This window comes from Hordeum vulgare, chromosome 4H, assembly GCF_904849725.1.
Source record: "Hordeum vulgare subsp. vulgare chromosome 4H, MorexV3_pseudomolecules_assembly, whole genome shotgun sequence".
Taxonomy (NCBI): Eukaryota; Viridiplantae; Streptophyta; class Magnoliopsida; order Poales; family Poaceae; genus Hordeum; species Hordeum vulgare.
Window position 1 is genome coordinate 494800621 of NC_058521.1, and position 18475 is coordinate 494819095.

The 18475-nt window shown below is 43.2% G+C and overlaps 1 protein-coding gene across 1 annotated transcript; it reads left to right on the forward strand.

The window, feature by feature from the left end:
• Window positions 1-15788: 15788 nt before the first annotated feature.
• LOC123446690 lies at window positions 15789-16840 on the forward strand. Its single transcript, XM_045123247.1, has 2 exons — window positions 15789-16237; window positions 16317-16840. The coding sequence occupies exons 1-2, from the start codon at window positions 15909-15911 to the stop codon at window positions 16603-16605; spliced, it is 618 nt and encodes a 205-aa protein (XP_044979182.1). The 5' UTR covers window positions 15789-15908; the 3' UTR covers window positions 16606-16840.
• Window positions 16841-18475: the final 1635 nt, after the last annotated feature.

Consider the following 18475-nt stretch of genomic DNA (forward strand, 5'->3'; position numbering starts at 1 on the left):
TCACTACTGTACTTTTCTTTAATGTGATGATGAACTTGTATTAATTTGGTCATTTCTCTATTCATGATGTTCTGCAATGGTTTTTTGATATACTTAATTTCATAATACAGATGAATCGCTAATGGATATATGGTGACCGACACACTTTGGAGTACATTACGAACCAAGAGTAATGCCCGAGTCACACTTAAGTTCACACAAAATGGTATCCTCGACCGAGGTTAGAAACCTTATCATTTTCATTTGTAATTGATACAAAAATATTGCATGTGTCCATGTACGATGGTCATTTCACTATTCATGTATGATGCAGATCGATGCATGGAAGCGATGGATGTACAGTGAATGATGCGGTTCCGGATTTATCGCAGGCCTGCATAAATTTGTCTATGTGGCTGAGGCAAACAAAGTGGATAATTTTATGCCTTGTCCATGTGTTGACTGTCGAAACGTGAAGGAGTACTCTAGCTCAAAAACCATTCAGGGCCACGTTCTTCGGAGAGGTTTCATGCCCACAAATTATTGTTGGACCATGCACGGAGAAAGAGGCGTTAGGATGGAAGACAATGAAGAAGAAGATGATGATGACAACTATCCTATGTTCACTGAAGAATACGGTGATACTTCAATGGAAGACAATGAAGAAGAAGGAGGTGAACAACAACCAGCATCAGATGAGCCCGCTGATGGTCTTGGTCGGGTCATTTTTGATGCAAAGAGACAATGCGATACACACAAGGCACTACTAGAAAAAAGGCTATTAGTGGTGCACCTATTTTGCCTATTAATGGCACACTATAGGTGCGCCACTATTATCACGCCACTACTAATAAATAGTAATGGTGCAGCCCTGGTGCACCACTGCTAATATACATAACAGTGGCGCACCACCAGGTGCGCCATTAGTAGGCCCAGAAGTGCGCCACTGCTGTGGGTTTACTAATGGCGCACTTGTAGATGGTGCGCCACTACTATGAATATTAGGATTTTTTTAGCACATTGTAGCACATCATCATCATCATCATCATTGTAACCTGTGCACTTTTAGATGGTGCACATGATACAAAATACATTGTAGCACATCATCATCGTCAACTCTAACACATTGTAGCACATCATCACATCATCTCGGAAATAGCTAATAATCATCATAGTCATTACCACCAATACTATTTAATACATTGTAGCACATCATCACATTAACACATTGTAGCACATCATCACAATGTAGCACATCATCACATTGTAGCACATCATCACATTGTAGCACATCATCACATTGTAGCACATAATAACACATTGAACCTAGGACCTACTCCTCTGCTTAGGTAGAATATCAAAAAACAAGATAGGCCCTAACTCTCCATTATGGAGAATGGAGATCATCTTGTCTCCAATTCTTGGCCTACGCACAATGTTGCTTCCAAGTAGCTCTCTAGGATAGACCATACATTTTATCCAATCTTTGATTGTCATGACTTCATCGGTTTTAGAAATCCAGTATGGACAGGTGTACATCAGATACCTAGGCTGACCTAGCCGCGCTGGTCGTATCATCATAACATGAACGCTACCTCTTGGTAACATCAGATGAGGCACGCAATCTTCTGGGATTTTCTGTTGAAAAACATAGTATTAGCTTTATAGCTAGCAATGTAGTTTAGTTTTACAAGAATTTATGCAAAAGATGCATGGATGTCGTAATAGTAGAAAATCTTACCCTGCAATCTCCATGCACATATTGACCATAATGTGGGGAAGTTTGCTGATTGGTATTGTACTTCTCAAGATCAATGATAAAATGGACAAGATGATGTATCTCCTGACAAGTTAATTCTGCTTCATCATTGTAGTAATAGGTTCTATCTACCATTTTCCGTACATTTTTAAAGAATGAAAATAAGCTGTCAATGGAATTAAGCTGTCAACTATTTTTAAATAAACAATATAAATTACTTAATAAATGTGGTCGAGAAACTCATATAATGGTAGAACTGGAGGCGTCTACACATCGACCCAGATGTCGATATTACCTTCAATTTCATCTTCCAGACGAATATCAAAGGTGATAAGCATATTAGGCTCAAATGCATAAGCCTTGCATAGTGCTACCCAAGTTTTGCATTCAAAATAGGTGTGGGTGTGTGCATTGTACAATTTTACGGCAAAAGTATAACCATGCTCGGTCCTCAAGTGAACTATCTTTACCTCCATAGTTTCTTCACTACTGAAACCAATCTTAAACAACACATAATGTCTTGCATGGCACGGGATACGCTAGTAGAATAGTAAAAAATAAAAATTATAAGTTGAAGCAAAAGAAGTAATGCTTAATTACGAAAAAAGCCTTGTCGTTGTGACTTACTGTATCCACTTTGAAGTCCCCATCTAGCATGATGCTAAAGCGCCTATCATCAACTAGAAAAGGCGTGTCGCAAAGGCCGCGCTTGTCTTGGCAGTATTCGCACATAACGTATTCGTCGTCAGACGACAATTCCTAAAACAGAGAAATCTTGGGCATGACATTTACTAAAAAGTGGACATATGGAGCGCTTGAAATTTGCCAGAACGGAAATGAATCAACATTCCGGCAAAACAAGCAAAGCTACCAAACATGAAGAGCACTCTTTCGGTGCAAGGGAAGTATCAAAAAGGAAAAGCATGAATGAACAAGAATAAAGAACATCAGCATTCTACTTTCATCTTTGTCAGATAATAATTTGTTTGGATAATAATTGGCAAACATCATATCATAGGAGGGGAATGTGAGGATTAAACAGCACCATCACAAGTTAAGAACAGTAGCTACTTAGTTATCTACATCAACCAGAAAATGCATTTGTTTCATATCATGAATGATTGGATGAAGTATCAAAAGGCACGTGCAGCTGCGAGCGTGCTGCAACCATCCAAACTTGACAACAGCAGCTACTTAGTTATCTACATCAACCAGATAATAATAGAGAATTTAGGTAACATTATATTCCTTGGTTATTTCACAATCTGGCAGGGATGGATATCATCGGCACATGAGTAACAAAGATGAAACGATTCACCTACATATTAACTGTCTTTTGCTCGGTAACCATGCTTCAAACTAAAGTGTCATGGTTTTAGTTTAAATTACAAGTTTCATTATCTTAGTTCAAATTTGAACTAAAACCACAACACTAATTTTAAAATAGAGTGAGTATACTATTCAAAGTTAGAACCCCAGTAGTTCAAACAATCGACTCAGCAACTATAGATGCTCGTGACCCATGAAGCCATTAGCAAGGTTCATCTTAAGGCAACCAAACAGCATAACTAGAATCAGCAGTTCAAAAACACTAAAGCACACCAAATATAATCACGTCATTTCAAATAGCTTCTAGTTATGCTGTTTTAAACTGATGTTTGGTATGTTTTTGCTATTTGAAGCTATTCTGATGCACTTCAAATATAATCATGTCACTTCAAATAGCTTCAAATAGCATCAAAATAGCAACGTTCATCTTAAGGCAGACCAAATACAATCATTGTTCAAAAACACTAAAACACACCAAATATAATCATCAGTTCAAGGCTTCCAGGGACAACAGTCAATGGTCCTTCACATGACACGTGAGCTTTTGTCACCAGCATCTCTTAAACTATGGGATCACATGCCCTGCACTTTGGTCATGACTATAAAGTTATTTCCTTTGCGAAGTGGTAGGAATAGAGGCTTTATGCTAATAATCATCTGGACATGATGAAGCTAAACTGTGTTGGATGCACATTCTGAAGGACCGATAAAGTGAGAATAGAAAATTCGATTGTGGGTTTGCAGTTACATACATGTAGTGCACTTTATGGTGTTCACCTTGACAGGTAAAAAATACAGTTCATTTTATATTGAGAAAGGCGCTAGTGGCAAGAAAATTGATGTACCTTTTCAGGTCATGCATGTATGAGAACTGAGAAGAGAAGGAATAATTAACAGGTACTCCTAGTACCAATAATTTCTTGAGATCCAATCAAAGGCAAATAATAGGTGAACCCAAAGCTACTACTATCAGAAACAACATGATTGCCCTGCAACCGCAAGCAGTGCACTCCTAGTCGTCTAGCTCAAGAATCAACAGCCAAGCTACTACTATCAGAATTCGAGTCCCAAAACTAAACTATGTTCAATCTATGTTCAAAAATGCAGGAGAGGGAGGGGGCGAACCTTAGGGCGAACCTCGCAGCCGAAGGAGGGGAGCGCGGCGGAGGCGGAGGGGGAGGCAGCGGCGCCCTTGTCGTCGCCCATCGTTGGGGGTTCCTGGCGGCGGTGGGGAGAGGCAGGGAGCGGGGAGGGCGTGGTGCGAGGCGGACGGTGGCGCAGCGGCGAGGGGGGAGCAGGGGGTTCAGCCGGCGGTGGCAGGTGCGGTTGGGGAGGCAGCCGGAGGGCCAGCCGGCTGCGGCAGGTGCGGTGGGAGGGGCGGCCGGTGGGAGGGGCGGCCGGAGGGAGGAGAGCGGGAGTTTCTGGATTTGGATCGGGAGGGAGAGCCACGAGGGGAGGGGGCGGGAGTTTTTTTCACTTCTGGTTATCAATGGCGCACCCACATAAGAATGCGTCATTGGTAACCAGGGTTACTAATGGCGCACCTGGTAAGAACGCGCCATTAGTAGTTTAAAAAAAACTGAAAAAAATATATTATAGTGGCGCACCGTGGACGTGGTGCGCCATTACTAGTTAAAACTAGTAATAGCGCACTTCCCACGGTGCACCACTGGTAAGTGTAGGAAAGGGTGGGGTGCCAGGTCAAAGATAGTAATGGCGCACGAGACACATGGTGCGCCACTAGTAATATGGACACTAATGGCACACTAGTATGTGGTGCGCCACTGCTATATAGCAGTGGCGCACCACATGCATGGTGCGCCATTAGTGTCCATATTAGCTATAGGCTTTTTTCTAGTAGTGAGGAGAAGATGAAGTTGGATGCCATACTAAAGGATCATAAAAAGTTGTTGTACCAAAATTGCAATAATGGAAGGCAGAAACTGGTTTATCTGACAAGGGATTTGAGAAGTTGCTGAAAATATTGAAGCTGAAGCTTCCAAAGGATAACGAATTGCCCGAGACTACGTACGAAGCAAAGAAGGCTATCTACCCTCTTGGATTAGATGTGCATAAGATACATGCATGCATTAATGACTGCATCCTTTACCACGGTGAGAAGTACGAGAATATGGAAAAATGCCCGGTATGAACTGCATGTCGGTACAAGATCAGACAAGATGACCCTGGTGATGTTGAGGGCGATGACGAGCCCCCTAGGAAGAAGGCTCCTGCTAAGGTTATGTGGTATGATCCTATAATACCACGGTTGAAACATTTGTTCAGAAACAATGAGCATGCCAAGTTGATGCGATGGCACAAATACGAGCGTAAGAAAGGCGGGAAGTTGAGACACCTCGCAGATGGGTCACAGTGGAGGAAAATTGAGAGGGAGTGGCCGGACTTTGCAGATGACCCAAGGAACTTGTGGCTTGGTCTAAGTACAAATGACATGAATCCTTTTGGGGAGCAGAGATGCAGTCATAGCACCTGGCCCGTGACTCTATGTATCTACAAGCTTCCTCCTTGGTTGTGCATGAAGCTGAAGTTCATTATGATGGCAGTGCTCATCCAAGGACCGAAGCAACCCGACAACGACATTGATGTGTACCTAAGGCCATTAGTTGATGAACTTTTGCAGTTGTGGGCCAAACCAGGTGTACGTGTGTGGGATGAGCACAAACAACAAGAATTTGACCTATGAGCATTGTTGTTCGTAACCATCAATGATTGGCTTGCTCTTAGTAACATCTCAGGAGAGTCAAACAAGGGATACAATGCATGCACGCACTATTTAGATAAGACTAAAGGTACATATTTCAAAAAATCTAAGAAGGTTGTCTACCTGGGGTGTCGTCAATTTCTTCCAACCAATCATCCCGTAAGAAAGAAAGGCAAGCATTTCAACGGTGAGGCCGATCACCGGAAGAAACCTAACCTCCCCACTGGTGATGAGTTGTTGGTTATGGTCAAGGATTTGGATCAAATAGTAATCTTTGGAAAGGGTCCTGGCGGTCAATCTGTTCCAAAAGACGACGTTACCGGACACGTGCCCATGTGGAAAAAGAAATCTTTATTTTGGAAACACCTAGAGGTCCGGTCTTCAATCGACGTGATGTACGTGACAAAGAATCTTTGTGTCAACCTACTAGGCTTCCTAGGAGTGTGTGGGAAGACAAAAGATACGATAGAAGCACGAGAGGAGCAGCAACATATGAAAGACCCATACGACAAGAAGACTGATAAAGTGCGTCAATACTTAAGCAGCTACACTCTTACCAAAGCAGAGAAGGAAATCTTTTTTGAATGCCTGAGCATTATGAAGGTCCCCACTGGCTTCTCGTCTAATATAAAGGGAATAATAAATATGGCGGAAAAAAAATTCCAGAACCTGAAGTCTCATGATTGCCACGTGATTATGACGCACTTGCTTCCGGTTGCATTGAGGGGGCTTCTACCGAAAAATGTTCGATTACCCATTGTGAAGCTATGTGCATTCCTCAATGCAATATCTCAGAAGGTAGTCGATCGAGAACGTCTGGAAAGGCTACAGAAGAATGTGGTCCAATGTCTTGTCATCTTTTAGTTAGTGTTCCCCCCATCTTTCTTCAATATTATGACGCATCTCCTGGTTCACCTAGTCGACCAGATTTCCATTCTCGGTCATGTATTTCTACACAATATGGTCCCCTTCGAGGGGTTCATGGGAGTCTTAAAGAATTAATTCATAATCGTGCTAGGCCAGAAGGAAGCATCTCCAAGGGCTATGGAACAGAGGAGGACATTGGGTTCTGTGTAGACTTTCTTCCTGACCTTAAGCCGATTGGTGTTCCTGAATCGCGGCATGAGGGGAGACTGAGTGGAAAAGGCACACTAGGAAAGAAAGCAATGATATGTGGGGACGAGCATTCTTTCACTCAAGCACACTACACAGTTCTAAAAAGTTCCACCTTCGTGGCTTCGTATATCGAGGAGCACAAGAATTTTGGACGCTCCAAGTTCCCGGGGAAGGCTATCTCCTGGATTGAATAAAAACACATGGATACTTTCGGTAGTTGGTTGCGACCACGTCTCACGAATGACAACACTATTGGAGATCAACTCTACTTGTTGGCCGCGTCACCTTCTTCGACTGTATTACATTTCCAAGGGTACGAGATAAACGGGAATACATTTTACACGACCGCCCAAGATAAAAAGAGCACCAACCAAAACAGTGGTGTCCGCTATGATGCGACAGACGAGAATGGGAAAAAGGACACATACTATGGTTACATAGAGGAGATATGGGAACTTGACTACAGACCTACTTGTAAGGTCCCTTTGTTTCGGTGTAGTTGGATGAACATGAATGGAGAAGGGGTAAAGGTAGACTAGTTGTACGGAATGACAACAGTTGATCTCAAGAATCTTGGTTACAGAGACGAGCCATCCGTCCTAGCCAATGATGTGGCTCAGGTTTTCTACGTGAAAGACATGTCCTCCAGACCGAAAAAAAGAAAAAACAAGCAAATGAATACATCGGACGATGAGCCAAAGCATCACATAGTTCTTTCAGGGAAAAAACATCGTGGGGATCGAGGACAAGACAGACATGCCAGCAGATTATAATAAGTTTGATGAAATTCCGCCCTTCAGAGTGAGAACTGACCCAAGCATCCCGTTAAATAATGAAGATGCTCCATGGTTACGGCCAAAGAGATCATAGGCAAGGGATCAAAATATAAATCTATGTAATGTATTAAACTTCATGTGATGTGTACTAATGTATTAAACTTTATGTGATGTGTACTAATGATACTTCGAAAGAATTTGTTGAAAATTTGTGATGTGCCTTGGAATGGTGCATTTTGAACACACAAAAAGTATGGAGTTCAAATAAGTTCAAAAAAATGAAATCCCTTTGTAACAGATGAGTTCTCATTCGAAACCCTGATACTTCGAAAGAGATTGCCCGTTTTGTACACGAAGTGCATGCAGTTTTTGTCGTAACCGTCTCAACTTTTTAGCATGCTATGTGGGTGAAATGATGATACCATGCCAAATTTCAATATTTTCAGAGTTCATTTGTAGTGCTTTTCAATTTCAAGGTCAATTAGCTCAAAAACAAATAAGTAAATGCACGAAAAATATCAAATGAAGTTAGAAATTTTTGAAAATTTGTGACGTGCCTCTTAATGGTGCATTTTGAACACACAAAAAGTATGGAGTTCAAATAAGTTCAAAAAAAATGAAATCCCTCTGTAACAGATGAGTTCTCGTTCGAAACCGAGATACATCGAAAGAGATTGTCCGTTTTGTACACGAAGTGCATCCAGTTTTTGTCGTAACCCTCTGAACTTTTTATCACATGCTATGTGGGAGAAATGATGATACCATGCAAAATTTCAACATTTTCAGAGTTCATTTGTAGTGCTTTTCAATTTCAGGGTCAATTAGCTCAAAAACAAATAAGTAAATGGACGAAAAATATCAAATGAAGTCAGAAATTGTTGTAAATTTGTGATGTGACTTTGAATGGTGCATTTTGAAGACACAAAAAGTATGGAACTTAAACAAGTTCAAAAAATGAAATCCCTTTGTAACAGATTAGTTCTCGTTTGAAACCATGATACTTCGAAAGAGATTGTCCGTTTTGTACACGAAGTGCATCCAGTTTTTGTCGTAACCCTCGCAACTTTTTAGCACATGTTATGTATATATATAGATGCTTAATTAGTATGTTTTGTAGATTATTGCTTAATTTTGCTATTGTATATGCTTAAGTGTTATTTGTAGAATATTTGGTGAACTTAGGGTTAGGTAGGTTAGTGTTAAATAGGTTATTTGTGTTATGTAAATTTGTGTTATTAGGGTTAGGTAGTTCGTGTTAATTAATAGGTTATTGTTAGTTTAGGGTTATGTAAATTTAAGTAAGTTAGTTTAGGCCCTTTTAGTTTAGGTCACAGTTAGTGTTTAAGCATATACAAATTAATCTACAATCTACAAATATCACTTCAATCACTACAAAAATCACTTAAACATATAAATGCTTAAGTGATATTTTTAGTGATTTAAGTGATATTTGTAAATTGTAGAATATTTGTAGATTGTAGATTGTACATGTTTAAGTGAATTTTCTTTTAGGTGTAGGTTAAGCTAGAGAAAACAACATTGTTAGCTAGTGTTAATAATGGATTTATCAAGACTACCACATTATGTATGTGCACAAGTTGATTCATTTTTTGGTCTCACCTATGTAACGTAGCTAGCTAGATTCTATATGTCACATTGTGTGTCAAAGTATTGAAGAAATCTATGGCTTCATCATTACCTGGTAGTAACAGACACATGGCGCTATCAAGCTCTCGAAAGTTGTTTTGGAACGGAGTTCCGGATAGAATGATTCGTTTTTTGGTACGAAGTTCACGAAAGTCCTTCCAAATAGCGATATTCGGATGGCTCTTTTTGAACTGCGTACCAAAAGGCTAATTATCCTATTCGGGATTCTGTTACAAAACAACTTTGTAAAGCTTAATAGCATCATGCGCCTATTACTACTAGGTAATGATGAAGTCATGATTTTCTTGAAGAAATCCATGGCTTCATCATTACCTGGTAGTAACAGACACATGGCGCTATCAAGCTCTCGAAAGTTGTTTTGGAACGGAGTTCCTGATAGGATAATTCACTTTTTGGTATGAAGTTCAAGAAAGTCCTTCCAAATAGCGTTATTCGGATGGCTCTTTTTTAACTGCGTACCAAAAATCTAATTATCCTATTCGGGATTCCATTACAAAACAACTTTGTAAAGCTTCATAGCATCATGCGCCTCTTACTACTAGGTAATGATGAAGTCATGGTCCATGGCTTCATCATTACCTGGTAGTAACAGACGCATGGCGCTATCAAGCTCTCAAAAGTTGTTTTGGAACGGAGTTCCTGATAGAATAATTCGTTTTTCGTACGAAGTTCAGGAAAGTCCTTCCAAATAGCGATATTCGGATGACTCCTTTTGAACTGCGTACCAAAAAGCTAACTATCCTATTCGGGATTCCGTTACAAAACAACTTTGTAAAGCTTCAAAGCATCATGCGCCTATTACTACTAGGTAATTATGAAGTCATAGTTTTGTTGAATCCTCTGACAGTAGACAATATGACATATAGAAGGGTAGATGAGATCAGGAAAAATATGGATCATTTTCTACACATCCAGAATGTCGCCATTTTGTTAAATCCCTTAAAGGTTAAGAGAATCTGTTAGACATATTTTAGAGTATAGATTCACTCATTTTGCTCTGTATGTAGTTTTCTGATGAAATCTTTAAAAGGGCTTATATTTTGGAACGGGGGGAGTACAAGTATAGAAAATTTTATTAAATAGTAGGACATACGATGCACGTCCCGCATCCTCGTCGTCGACTCGGTGGCGACCACCTGCTTGATAGGCGCCAGCATGTGCAGGACTGGGCTCCCCCGGGCTGGCACTGGGAGGAGTTACCTGCTTGATAGGCGCCAGCATGTGAGGAACCGGGCTCCCGTCGTCGACCCGAAGCTTCTTTGGTGGAGGTCGCAGGGGCCACTTTCGGTGCCTAGGTTGTCGGGCTCCGAGGAGGACGTACGTCGCCATGTTAGGGAGGTGGACGAGCACGTGCATCGCTACATGGAGGCGTTGGATGCCAGATTCTCCAGTACCTCGCAGGTTCTTCAGGGATCTCACCTGAGCTATGATCCGGTGATGGTCCTACTCTTTGGGTGTCCACCACCCACGCCTGAGTACAACGACGACTCTTTGTTGGTTGATCAGTTATATATTATCCGATGTATTACTATATTCAAGAGATGTATTATTTATGTATTCCAGATTATATATTCGATAATATTAAGTGGGTTATTCGATGATGCATTAATTAAGTGGATTATTCGATGTATATAAGCGGGATTTTTAGTTGTTAGTTGATTTAGTTTTTTATGTTTAATTAATTTGTATATACTATGGATCCAATACACGGCAGAGACGAATATCAGGAAGACGTGATGCATGGTGTCATCCGTGGGGATGATATTTTAGTTCGCGATGTCGATGTCACCAATCAGTTTCTGAACGAGTCCGACGAGGGAGATAAGTCTCTCAACACACGAGGTAGAAGCTCCGGTGAGGTGGGCGAGGGAGGAATCGGCGGCTCCAATGAGGGAGAAGTCGACCGCTCCGGCGAGGTGCATATATATATTAATAAATTAATCCTCTGTTGTCTATATATATATATATATATATATATAGATATATATATATATATATATGTATATATATATATATATATATATATATTAACGCTCTTTATTTTAGCCCTCCGGATCGAGAAAATCTTCAGTACGGGCGAAACGAGGCCCAACCAAGAAGCTGGATGATGGTGAGAGATACATGATTGAAACATTCTCAAATGCCGGACAACCAATTGCTCCCACAGATGTAAAGCAGAAGTTTGTAAAGGCATGCGGAGTTGTTGTTAGGGACCACATCGCTATCACCACTCGAGAATGGATTAAGCCAAGGGTGGAAGGAGTCTCATATGTCGACATAGTAGCCAAAGAAAACCTTCAGAGAAAGCTCATGCTTCATTTCACCCTGTCGGCGCCAGAGGTGGATCCAGATGTGGAGGAGACAAATGAGGAGGAAATGAAGAGGCAAAAAGAGGCCCTGGAGAAAAAAGTCAAGGAGTGTGCTCTTAAGAAGATGGCCGATCTATTCAGGGGGTGGGAAAAAAGATTGCACCATGATTTTATCTTGAAAGATAAGACTCCAGATTTCGATCATGGCTATGAGAAGATAAAAGACTACTGGTCCGAATTTGTGGCGTACAAGAAATCGGAGGACGCCTTGAAAAATTATGCAACAAATAGGATGAATGCACGTAAGAAGAAGTACCACCATATTATGGGGCCTTGTGGCTACGGCGGTAAGATGGCTAAGTGGGAAGCACTTGAGGCATCATTTCTGGAAAAAAAATTCACTCCAGAGCCCTTAAGATGGCTCGAACGGGGAAGAAACTGGCTTTACAGGCATGGGGGCTTGTTGGACGAAGAAGGGAAGGCAATATATAACCAACGACACAAAGATAATCCCCTACCCATCGAGGACATTAGACGTGCAGTACAGGATGTTGAAGAGGGACGGTTCATTCCCGATAGAGAGAACGACGAGCTCACACGTGCCCTTGGGAATAAGGAACACAAAGGGCGAGCACGAGGCTTACCACGCTCCCCGTCGTGGATGCTTGCGTTTTCCGAGGAAAGGAGGAGATTTCCCGATAGAAGCCATCAGAGGAGAAAGGAAAAGGAGGCACGTGATAAAGCGGCTGAGGCAGATCGGCTGCATAATCTAGAAGAAACAGTAAAGCGGGTGCAGCAGGATCAAATCGACAGACAGCAAGGTAGCGGCCAATCTCACCGGCTCATGATAGAAGCTGCATCGAATCGGAAAAGCAGTGTCGCTTCCACGCAGCTCCAAGATGATGGTGATGATGCACTGACCACGGATCCTCCTCGTCGCTACCCAGTGAATGATATCAAAGAGAGCACACCTTGTGAGCTAAAGGTGAAAGTTGCTAACTTAAGGTTGACGGTGGCGGTCGGCATGGCCATACCAATTGGACATAATCCAACTTGGCATTGCCCTCCGGTTCCAGAAGGGTACAATGTCATAGCGGTGGATGAAGTGATGAAAGATTATGAGGAGATGAAGCTCGACCACCCTGCACGTGAAGATAGGGATTTGACTCAACTTGGAGAAGTCAAGAAGCAAACCGTTGTATGGCCAAAGGAGGACATCTTGCTTCCAAATTGGACGCCAAGGCCACCGACTCCTCATAGCAGCAATCCTTCTTCGCCTCCACCTCACCAGTCTCCAGCGCAACCGTCGTCTTTGCCGCCTCACCAGTCTCTAGCGCAGCCGTCTCTACCGTCGTATCAGCCGACCCCACCGCCCCGTCAGCCGTCTCCAGCGCCCCGTCAGCCGTCTCCATCCACTGAGGATTAGAGCAAAAAGTGGAAACGTACCACCACTAATAGTGGCAGCAGAAAGGGGTTCCGATCACCGAAATGTAAGTTGTCGCCCCTCCCAAAAGTACCTCATAAGGATATGGAAAAGAGACCTTGGGACTATACTTGAGAGGACAATATTAAGAGGGCAGACGCCCAGCATCAACAGTGGAAGGCTGAAGTGGCTAACAAGAAGAAGCCCAAAGAGTGAGAGTTCCCGAACACCCCAGAAGATCACGCCGCGTGCGTGAAAATGCTGAAAAACCTTCCAGATCCCCCGCCACCATTGCCAACAGGCTATGAATGCTCTATTCTCAAGTCAACTCAGGCAAAAAAGCAGCGGTTGAAGAGTAGTACGTCCAGTAGGAAATCAGTTGCCCAACTCGGACAAAAGAAAAAAAAATCATGCCCCCCGCTCAAAGTGTATTCCGATACAAAGGTGTGCTCGACCGGAGCTACGGTCGAGCAGAGGAATGATGAAACAGCTGGTATCGATCCGGAGTTTATTGCAATATACGGAGAAGCGACCAAGGCTCAAGGCATGTCTATTTCTGAGTACTTAAACCATTTACGGGAATTTGCTGACCTAACATACGTGTACTGGTATGGGTCTCCTCTCGTCAAACCTGAGTTAGTCAACGAGCTACCAACCAAAATGCGAAGATTGCATGACTGGTGTATGCAAGCATGTGCTAAACAGCAAAACTGGATCTACGTTGCATATGAAGACGAGCATTTCGGGACTGGACGAGTCGTGCTAATGATTGAATTCGATGAATTATTTCAGTTATACAAACAAGAGGCGCTCGACAAATCTTTCATCACTACCTATTGTTTGTAAGTATTATTAATTTATGTCATTAAGTCTTACTCAGCTCGTTCTTGCATGTATAATCTTACTCATCACTATCTTAATTTTGCAGAATGAAGATTCTTGAATGCAAAAGAGGACAAATCTATGACATTGGGTTCACTGACCCATATTACAATCATCACCAAAGTCTCGCAACGAATCCCCGCGAGACCGAGAATAACTTGGTACAAGGGTTAAGGTTTTGCAGTACCAAAAGGGAAATACTATTTCCTTACAACTTCAAGTGGGTGTTACTATACACACATTCTATTTTCGCTTACTCGATGTTATTATAAGTGTATAATTGACTCGTTATGCGTGCGCAGGTTCCACTTTATTTTGTTAATCATTGTACCTGACGAGGGACAAGTAATAGTCATGGACCTGAAACGTACACCCCTCGCTGAATGGGCGAACATGCAGGAATGCCTCCAAAGGTAATTTCAATCATTATGGCACTATATCGGCAACTTCTCGTTCATTTCCTGATAGCAAGGAATTAATATAGAGCTCATTTATTCATTTCCTTTTGTTGACAGGGCTTGGAAACGGTTCACCGCCAAGGCTCGGGGTGATTGGAAGTCAGAGCTTACATTTAAACAAATAGATGTAAGTAACTACTAGCTAGATCCACGCATCTCTTTATTCTAGTTTCAATACCATTATAATTCTTGATTGTGTTTTTGATTGAACTCTGTTCTCGTAGAGTGCTTGAGGCAGGAACACGAGAACAATTTATGTGGATACTATGTTTGCGAGTACATTCGTCAGAGACCCATCAGACGGGAAAAAACCGGGACATAAAAAAAATCAAAGTACGAAAAACAATACTCACAGCTTCATTTTATTACCGTGAATTGTGTTCGTTTTCATTGATATATATATATCAACCCCTTCTTTAATTTAGATCGAACGGTTGCGGGAAGGTCATCTACCACAGAAACGTGTACGAGCAATTCAAGAGGAAATTGTCGGATTCTTAGATGCAGAGGTCCTAGATGTCAAGGGAGAATACTATTGCTCGTCGATGCAAATGATATGAAATGATATAGTGTAAAAAAGATGCATATATGTGCATGTAACTCGTGTCTATATTTTATAAATATGTTCGACAAATCACGACGGATGAGATGGTGTAATATATTAGTGACGATGATGTGCAATATAGTTGTTTATTTATTGTTGTTTATGTACCATCTAATTTAGTGCAAAACAAGAATTAAAAAATACCCAAAACAAATAAATGGGAAAATAGGGGGCAGCAAAATAGCCCCATCCAATTTAGTACAAAACCCTAAACTCTAAAAATTGCTAAAAAAACAACGAAGAAATAGCTCTAGTTCGTAATACGAACCGGGACTGATGAAAGAGATAACCAGTTAAAATTTGTTATGCCCGCATGCCGTACCAGGATTTTTTTAGTCTATTTTTCATTTATAATGAAGCGCAGCTTGGTTAATGTTTTTTCACAAAGCCAAAAGGATTTTTCCCCCAAAGTCATCTATACAAAGACTATGGCAATCAACCATGGGTGGAGTATTTGGTGGTGCAACCTGGGTGCAACGTAGATGCTTAGAGAGGTTGGAGAGATCACTTGCGTCCAAGTGCCCAACAATTCCTCGAGCCCACAGGTCAATACAGACGATACAGGTCGCCAAAGACTCAGTCAGTTATAGCAAATGCAGTGTGATTTTGCGGGGCAGGGGCAACGCGGTGCGGCAGGAGAGTTCGTAGAAGATGCAGGTTGCCACTTGCCAGCGACGCGGTTTGTTCTACGGGACGACAAAACACTGCATCGAAGACTTCACTTGACCCGGAGAAGCACAAGAGCTCCTCCATATATGCCCTCCACAACTTAACTACGCCACTCACATCGTCCACGTAACCAACCCCTATCGCTCGAGGTGTCACCACAACGAAGCACCGAACCTTCCTCCGATTCGAGATCCCTACTCGGTAGTGAGCGAGCATGGACCTCCCCATCGTTCACCCAGGCGCAGCGCCGGCGGGCAACGTCGAGACGGGCCATCAAGCACAAGCAGCAGCCGTGCACCCGCAGCCACCAGCGGCTCACGACGGGCTGGCCGTGAACCAGCAACAGCTCGGCGGGCAAGGACCGAACACCTGGGTCGGCAACGACGCCAACACACTGCTGGTGGTGGCCACGCTGATCACCACGCTCACCTACCAGCTCGGCACCAACATCCCCGGCGGTTACTGGCAGGAGACGAAGTCGCTGCACGGCAGGGAGCTGTACCGCGCCGGCGACCCCATCATGCGCGACCTGCACCGCCCCAGGTACGAGCGCACCGTGAATACTGAATACCACTTGGTCGGTCGTTCATGCCAGCATCGGCTGACATGCCGGCATGCACAGGTACTGGCTGTTCATGGCGGCGAGCTGGGTTGGGTTCGCGAGCTCGATGGTGATGACGCTGAGCCTGCTGGTGCGGATGTCGGTGGACTCACGGCACGTGCGGTGGTCGTTCGCGGTGGCCTACTCCAGCCTCGTGCTCACCTTCGTGGTGTCGCAGCCCAGGACGCACCTCTCGGTCGACATCCTCGTCTGGGCGGGCGTCCTCGCCTTCCTCTGGCTCGTCATCAGCGTCCACCCGGAGCACCGCACGCGCATCGTCCAGGCACTCTGCTGCAGCCACCGCAACTAGGAGTTGACTGGTGGATCTACCGTCCAGCCGGATAAATTGTTTGATGGCTAGCGACGTATACTAGTACTTTCTTTTATTAGTCCGAGGGAGTAGTATTATTGCCCATTTTCTTCAAGCAGTATGACATGCCACTGGTATTAATAATTGACGGCAATCCCTCTGCCACTATCTTTTCTTTTTCCTTATACTAATAAGCTTGCAGTCGATTTCGAGTAACAAACTACATTAGCGATAATAATTTCTACCAAGTGTAGGATAATATGATAATATATTTATACTTTTCAAAGTTTCACACAAAGTTCTAATTCCTATCTTTACGATGACTGGAATATTGATTTTCACTAATCAAAGCACCTTGTGTATCCAAATTCATATATTGTGTATATATGAGTCACATCAATCAGTTATACTAGCACATATGCCCGTCCGTTGCAACGGAAAACTTGATGTGTCAATCATCAAATGTAAAGTTGGTAAAACTCACCAAAGCACTTTATTTAAATTCCCAGTATTTCTCCGATCAGAGAGACATAAGTATGTTGGTCTAAATCTCTTCTCTATCTGACCTAATGCTATAAAACTGTCCTGTGTGATTTCATTGATGCTTGCGTGGTCTCTGGGTCATTCAGAAACTGAGGAAAAAATTATTTTTCTGAAAACCACGCTGTCGAGTGCATGTCCCTCGTTCACTAACAGAACCATGTTGTCGAGCGTTTTTGCAATAAAGTTCAGAGCGAGGTCCTGTGTGGTGGAGTGCAAAGCATGTCTAACATCCACCACTGGAGCACCAGCCAGACATGACCTGTTGCTTCCCATGGATAAAGATTGGGGGTGCTCAAAACTGGAGCAGATCTGACGACATCGACAGTCGTAGGCGACGGGATGCGAAGGATACACGGCTCCTCGAGGAGTACCCGTTCCGACCGTGGGGATGTGGATCTAGGCGACGGAGATCCTCCAGCATTGGAGCTTGGTAGGGCGGCAGCGCAGGGAGGTGCAACCAACGGGGAAGTCAAGGGGCGGCCGGATCCGCGGGTGCAAGTGACGAAGGACAGCCAGGTCGGGTGCTCGGTCAGGCAGAGGAGAGGGGCACAACTGCACAAGGAGGCTGCAGGCAGGCTCGATTTGGACATCGAGGAGAGGACTCGATGGATGGATTTTTGGATCGGGGGGATCTCGACGGGAGAAGGGTGGGCGGTGGCGACGCTCGGTGACGGGGGATGGTCGGCGACGAGCGGTGATGCGGGGCGGGCGGGGCAGGAGGTGGACCGGACTGCGAGATGCACCGGAGTGGTAGCGCTTGGTAACGACGGGACGGATGCAGCCCAACGCTGCCTAGGGCCTTTTTTAAAAACGAAACGTTTTTCCACTTAACAGTGGACTGCGGGTTGAATCTAAACAATGAAGGGACTTTTCTGTAAAACGATCACGACGGGTTTTCCGACAGAAGCGATAGACTCTTTATTATTAGTAAAGATAATTTGTTGCCCAAATGCACATTTTCCCCAATATAAGATGACACAAACATTTATAATACAATTGAGAATTATATTAGTATTTCAGAATCAGCAAATATGACGCAACTTCAATATTTGGTATTGACATAACTCTCACAAGAGCAGCCCTACTTGTCGTAACGTGCTTAGTGTTCAGGGTAGCAACCTGTTTCTTTCCTCCTCCGCAAGGAACCATCTGCTTAACTTGCACAGCGGCAGTACAAAATATGTCAACTCATTATTGATTCGCTCAGAATAGGTCAATGAGAAAATCAAGGTGCAGATTTAAACAAATCAGACAATCAAAATGGTTTAAGATGCAAGGTTCATGACTCACACAAAAAGAGCTCTTTTGGGATTGTAAGATGCATAGA